The following is a 6,973-nucleotide window of genomic DNA, read 5'->3' as shown; positions in this document are numbered from 1 at the left end:
CGACTGCGGTACCAGGCCGAATCGAGTGGTTCAAAGCGTTCTTTCTTCGAATCCCGTGCTCTTGGGCGTTTGAGTCGGGATTTCGGTTGCGAAATGTTTAAAAGTTTCGGGGTATCGTGGTAGCGTAGACAGGGACGGATCGGAGAGATTCCGATGTTGGCTCAAGGACACTTTGTAACAATTGCTCCGCCATTATGTCAACAAAAGATAGTAGAAATTTCGAGATAAATCATAAAATTCTGTATATCGACAGATAGGTTATAAAACTTCATTTAAGCTCATGTTTTAGAAGCTCAAAAATGTAAAAATCAATGAGCTTACCCAGAAATTTATATCTTCAGATCTCCCTTAAAGACTCAATTAAAACAAACCTGTGTAATGCAACAAACAATCTAAATTTAATAAAAATCTCAAGTTTAACAATAAATAAAATAAATCCAACTTTACTGCAATAGAGTTAAGAACTTACTGAGTGCTAAGCCTAATACTTAGACTTTTAACATTTATTTGGCACCAAGAAACATTTTACATATTTACAAAGAACACGTCCTTCAATTGTCTACTCTGCCTTCTTCTCGACAATATGCTTGCTTGGGTTCTTATACACTATTGCTGCAACCATTACTGCAGTGCTCAAAACTGTATTTATGACGAAGTTCAACAACAAAGTGAGATCTGCAGATTCCATGATTATTGTGAAGACCCTTGCTGAAAACAAAAAAAAGCTATTGTTGCAGAAATTACATTTACATGAAAATGCCCAGATTTACTGATAGGGATAATGTCACTAAAACTAAATAAAACTGAAGTTTTACATGCAAAAGCAATATCAGATAAGAGGCAAACACTTTATTAAATGTGCTCTTAACAAAACCAAAAATTTCCAATATACTTACTAAAATTAGTGAAGGTAGAAATTAGCCATGTCAAAATGCTGACCGACTGAGCATTTTTGGACCTCAAAATCTCCCCAAGTTGCACTACCTTTGAGCTGGCTCCTATGGGAGTACAAAGGGGCTAAAATGTATCAAATAAAAGAAAAAAAACATTGTTTTTTCAAATGACTAACCACAAGGAAGGCCAGGAGACCTAAAGGCACTACTCCAATTAGAAAACTAGCAGCTACAGAGAAGTATAACCCAGCCGCAAAAAATGAGTAAATATCTAGCATGTCTTTATACTTAAGAACTAGGGATATTAAAATCAATTCTTGTATTAAGATAATGGGGTACTCCAAGTATGACAGGAGGGCGTAGCCGTTTCGGAAGTTATAGGACATCATTATGGTGTAGCTACAATTAAATTTTTCTTGATGGTGTGAAAGATCAGCAGGCAAGGTGCATTACCTAGTGAGCTCCATTAACAAGCCAACCAAATTTATCCCCCGAGCGTTTTTTACGTTCAGAAGCTTCAGAATTTGGGGCACTTTCAAGATGAAGCATATCAGGATGGTTACAATGCTCAGAAAGTTGGCGAACTGTTGCAAATAACTGGTTTTCTCCATGGAAATTGCCATTAAGAGACGAAATGAAAAGTGGGAATTGGATTCTATTGAAAGACGATGTAGAATTTCTATCAGGTTTTTAGTGTCACAGCACGGCTCTCATAATGTGAATGATTTTTTATATTTATCACGAAAATTGTGTTTTCATAAATAAATTTTTAGATTTTTTACTTATAACCGGCGTTTCAAACAGCTGTTTTTGTTTGCAAACGTCAAAAATTTTAATTGAATTTTTTTCTTTGATGAACTCTAGATGGTCAGGTGATTTTTAATGCAGAAATGCAGGCTGCTAGTCACGTGATACCTGTTCTCGATTAATGCAACCTAACACAATAAATGGACTCGTTAATTAACTTAGACTAACAGCGAACAGGCTCCAAAGATTTTTTGTATCTAAAACGCAATATTCTACAATTGTCCTTATATTAAAAATTTTAATTAAACATTGATATTTGGCAGTGCTCCACAGAGCACTGCACTGCCCAGTCACATGTTCGCCTCTAACTTTTTCCGCACTAAAAGAAAAACTTTTAATTAAATTCAATTTGAGCTCTATCTGGGTTTACTGCTCAATAGTCGTCCGACTTCAAAAACCCGAATATAAACGATACGATATTTCCGGTATTGTCAAACTAAACTGAATATTTATAGGGGGATTTTACCTATTTTCCGCCGGGCACAATGTCGAATGAACACTCATTACGTTTCTACGACATTAACCTTCAAGTTCGCAAAAGCTCTTTCGAATCTCTTCCCACACGTTCGGTCAAAATTTGATATTTTTCGCGTGCGACGCGACAGAAAGCTCGAAGACGCCATTAATACTGATAACCGAAGCGTTATTGTATTGTTTCCAAAGCCTTCTTGGCAAAAAGCGTCGCTTTCGCACGACCAATTTTTGCAAACCACTTTTATCCATTTGGAATTATCAATGTACGTTACATTTAAATAAATGCATAATTAAACGTGATGTTCGCTAGAAAAATTGAGCGGGGAGTTGAGGACACGAATTTTGCTGCATTAAGAATTCATCACCGCCTCTTCAATTGCTTCAATCCCACCACTTTCCCGACCGTCTGGCTTAATTGTAACGACTTCAGTTTCAGGAAAGAGCATACTTGCTGTAATTTTTGAACCCAAATTGCTTTCCAGCTTAGAAGTGCCGTTATGCTCAACAATTGCAAAAAGTTTTACTGTGTCTGTCAATACAGATCCTTACCATTGCCATTTTCCGTTTTTTACTAAACTGAAACGTTAGCAATTAGGAGGTGTGTTCATTCGAGCCCTCGGTAAAGGGTTGCCTTCAGTTGGTTTCAACTGAGAACAGAGTACATTTCCATCCATGTTTGTGTGTGAGGCGTTATTGCCAGACAAAGTAAAACGGATGACTTCGTTGAATTTAGAAAAGAGCATCGCCAAATTAAATATTTGAGTTAAAAGGGAAAAAATCAAGGGTAATAGTTCTGTCGCACGTGACTGCCCATGTAAAGAATGTGGGTCACCGACAGATGTAGATTTTGTTACAAAGCGAATTTCGTTGATAAATAATAAATTGCTGTTGTTTACGTTGGCGTAGATAAATAACACAAGCGGAAGGAACTCTATGGGAGGCATAATGTGCTGCAATGGGTTACTGCCGTAGCTGCGCCTCGGCGTTTGCTTGTTCGGGCAATTTAATAACCATTTCATTAATAATACGCAATAAACTATTAAATACGCACTCTCCCCGGTATAATAGAAGCCTAGTTTTTGGACGTAATTAACCGTCTTAATCGCTCATCATATAATCAGCATCCGCGTTGGGTTACGCAAACTGTATCGAATACTCTTTCTTATAATACATCCAAATAACCATAACAAAGACGAGTTTCTTGCACCCCATGACGCCATTATTAGCACCCGAGCATTCCTCATCAACAGTTCTTAATCTCCTCCGATGAGGAACAATGCGTAAGCTCTGCACATAAACTATTGGAACACAAAACGGTAAACGAATTCGCTTTTAATTTCGAAGCTAAACACGTATAAATTAATCGAACCATAACAGCGAAGTGGATCAATTATTTTGGTAACCGCACCTGTGTACGATTTTTGCATTCTCGCCCGATGTGGACGGTGAAACCATTTCCCTAAATTACTCCCATGTGCGATAATAGATCAAATTCCTGTTCCATCGGTTCTGAGACTGCGGGGAGCTAATTCAAATTTGTAGAACGGTTAAACGCTTATTGATACATCATCAATAGTCGCCCATAGGTAAGAATAACGGCAAGTCAAATGCCTTCATTCACCAGTTTTGATATTATGTTTATCAATTTAGTTCTTGTGTAGTCGACTAGGAAACAGACACCGTTAAGCTAATAAGGAATGCAAAGAAATTGGCATTGACTGAAATGCCTAAGATACCCATTTATTAAGTACCGTACGCTCAGTACCTAAATAGAATGCAGTTAAATTTAAAAACTTACACCTAATTGGCATCTACTGATATCATTGAAGAGCATTTTTGCTACACTTGCGACCTTGCGAAAGCATGCGTATGAGCGCTTTTCTGCATAATTTTCATATCCGATAACCATCCAGGCTATTATTTCACACATCCCTCATATTAACATATCCCAAATATATTACTAATTCAGCCTTTTTGTAACTTCCCGAGCTTCCGTTCGCCATTTTAATTATCTGCTAATCTCTCGCTATTAATCATTTTTATAATTTAAAGGCCGTCTGTGGCAATTTGTCTTTTCCCCTTGTTCTGCCATTGTCTTATCGCGTGAAGATGTCCAAGTTAGATAGAGGTTTGGTGCAACCATTGCAAGGCAAATGTAACTAAATTCCTATTAAGGTAAAGGTTCCATGTGGTGCAGTATATAAGCAAGCTTTCACTTGGTAAACCTAATTTAACCGCTGAATTTGGTCACTTCATTGTTAATTTCAGGTGCTAATTTAGGACCTCTCCCATCGGAGCCTTATCTAACGGAAAATTATGAAATAGATTGGCAAGATGAAAAGTGTAGCGTCACGCAGAAGAGAAGCTCGTGGTAATGCCCAATATTACTCAGTAATGATTAGAACTTCGTTTAATTTAAGCCGCCATTTGCAAACGTAACTGAAAGGCAATTTAAGTGCGGTTAATTACAATATTTCTAATAAGCTAGCAAGCACGAAATCTGGGTTTTGGTTTACAATTTCCTGCTGATATACCGGTGCTAAGAAAATCGAAAAGGAACTGACGGCCTATAGTACAATAAAGCAGGTAGCACTATACGTGCTCGCTGTGGAACTGACTTATTGCAGAACGAACTTAATCGTCACTTATACAATGAGTACGTAATATCAGGACTATAAGACGGGTCAATTCATAAATGGCTAATAAAACTTCACTACGCACGCGTTACGTACAGCGCTTTGTGCCTAATTAAAATCCAAAATATCTGTCAGTTATTAAAATAAATTTATGTCCTTCGGTAAAAACCGCGATAGTCACTTTAGCACATGTGCCAGCTGCCCAGGATTCTCACCTGCTTTATTATACTAGGACTATAATGAGTCAGTTTATGGCCGCGAAACAGTATCATGAAGAGCTTCGTAGTCAAATGGGACATACATTTCTTTTAGGAGGTGATTATAGCTTAGAATTTGCGATTTTTCAATATAGAGATTTCTTTTCGCTTCGTTAGAAAGCAACTGTTATCGCCTATAAAACAATAAGCAATCACGTTGAGCATCCTTACGCCTAGGCACTAAAATAACATGTGTTTGGCGTAAGAACCTACAAACTACGGTGCGGTACCAAAATTGCACCTAACTGTTCCTTCTCGTTCCTCCTCTCGACGCTTATTTGTTTATGGCTTATTTTTCATTAGGCACTTGCATAACTTTACTCATTTAATGAAATAATTCAAGATTAAGGTGAGAGAAATCGGCAGCTCTCGAGAAACAATGGACATTGACCCATCGCCGAGCACTCAGCAAGACTTTAATCAAATAATTATTAAGGGTAATGAAATGTTATGAGGAAATTATATAAGAAATCCGATCTACATTGGTGTAGAAAGCACAAGACGATTAAGATAATTGTAACTAATGAGGCGGTGTAATGGTGCTCTAGTACTATACCATGATGGTATATTTTACTGCGATTTATGAGGGTACCTGCAAGTGGTTTTTAAATAAGAGTTTCGTTACATATTTGATTATTTGTATTTTTAGTGCAAAAAGTAGATGAAATGGAAGGGAAAAGTCTGTGCATTTTCCCAATGATAATTAAAAGCAACAAAGCCGGTAGCTAATCTATAAATTAGCATTCGGCGTTGTGGGTTCCCACGTTACAATATGGCTCCGTTCTGATGGCTCAGATCCCGCTTTTGTTCGACGAAGAGAACCCGTTTATTATTGGCATCTTTCGCTCACACTTTCCCGTAGTAAATATCCGGTGCATATCAGTCATTCGGTGAAAGTGTTTCAAATACTTCAGAAAATGGCGGCACGCAACAAGTTTTAAATAACAATTTTCAATAATAATAAAGAGCACTAAAAATTTGAATTATTTATCAGGACATTTAGGTGAATTTCGCGCTTGGAATGTTACAGATTTGCAATCTTTCGGCCAGTTTGAATATGATTTTGTTCTAATTTCTCGGTTATGATTTCCAACTGGATGCGCCCCTGGATATTTAAACTTTTGCACCGCCTCTGCGAATCTCTTTCATTAGCTGAAATGCCCTCAAGAAGTTTAATTTTATGGCATTTTGCAGGTACAAAAATGTTCATTCTCGCAACGTCGAGGCTTATCGTTCCTCTTGAATCTTCGCGTACATAGAAATTCTGAGAGGATCAACTTAATGTTAGACGAAACCAATCGGGGCTGCACCAAAAGGGGTTAAAAAACGAGAACTCCAAGGAAAAAGGCATTGTTCACCACTCACGGTAATTTGTACGAAAACCGCGAACTACCTCACTGATCGTCATACATATTCATAGCTCATAAATGTAATTAGGCAGCCCAGTTTTATGGGGAAATCAGGGCTGAACAACAAATTAATCAAGTCGAGTTTTCGTGCTATATTTTTTCTTGCTCATGGCAAAACAACCAGTGCGGCAATATGACCGTCGAACATTACCTACGCTAGTCTGATACGAAAACAAAGACAATGGAAAAAGTCGGCCATATTGTCGCACTAATGCAGTGGTCCGAATTCACCATTAATAAATTTGGAAAGTTTTGAGAATCGTGCACGCCCCTGTTTTCCAGAAATATTATCTAGTAGAGGAGCAATATTGCAATATTGGAGAATTTGGTTTCTTCAGGCTAACGAAATGAAGTCAAATCAAGGGAGCCTCAAAACCCTTAGACACGTTTCAGCTAAAATCGAGTTGCTATTGCCTGGGTTCGAATTAAGTCACTCACAGTGTTCATCCTCCATTTACTTTATTGAGCAGCGGACTCGGCTCACGGCCGATAACAAC

The 6,973-nt window shown here is 37.8% G+C and overlaps 1 protein-coding gene across 1 annotated transcript; it reads right to left on the bottom strand.

The window, feature by feature from the left end:
• Positions 1–376: 376 nt before the first annotated feature.
• Positions 377–1,707, bottom strand: LOC136411417 (solute carrier family 66 member 3). The gene is made up of 4 exons (XM_066393973.1): positions 1,347–1,707; positions 1,070–1,292; positions 897–1,017; positions 377–708 (listed from the first exon to the last, which is right to left on the bottom strand). The coding sequence occupies exons 1-4, from the start codon at positions 1,514–1,516 to the stop codon at positions 560–562; spliced, it is 663 nt and encodes a 220-aa protein (XP_066250070.1). The 5' UTR covers positions 1,517–1,707; the 3' UTR covers positions 377–559.
• Positions 1,708–6,973: the final 5,266 nt, after the last annotated feature.

The sequence above is a fragment of the Euwallacea similis genome, chromosome 10 (assembly GCF_039881205.1).
Source record: "Euwallacea similis isolate ESF13 chromosome 10, ESF131.1, whole genome shotgun sequence".
Taxonomy (NCBI): Eukaryota; Metazoa; Arthropoda; class Insecta; order Coleoptera; family Curculionidae; genus Euwallacea; species Euwallacea similis.
This window is presented reverse-complemented; position numbering and strand designations above follow the sequence as displayed.

Coding starts and splice junctions, on each gene's coding strand:
- LOC136411417 (XM_066393973.1), bottom strand. CDS start 1,516: ATGGCAATTTCCATGGAGAAAACCAGTTATTTGCAACAGTTCGCCAAC. Junction 1,293..1,346: donor TTGTTAATGGAGCTCACTAG/GTAATGCACCTT, acceptor ATTTAATTGTAG/CTACACCATAATGATGTCCT. Junction 1,018..1,069: donor GTCTCCTGGCCTTCCTTGTG/GTTAGTCATTTG, acceptor GATACATTTTAG/CCCCTTTGTACTCCCATAGG.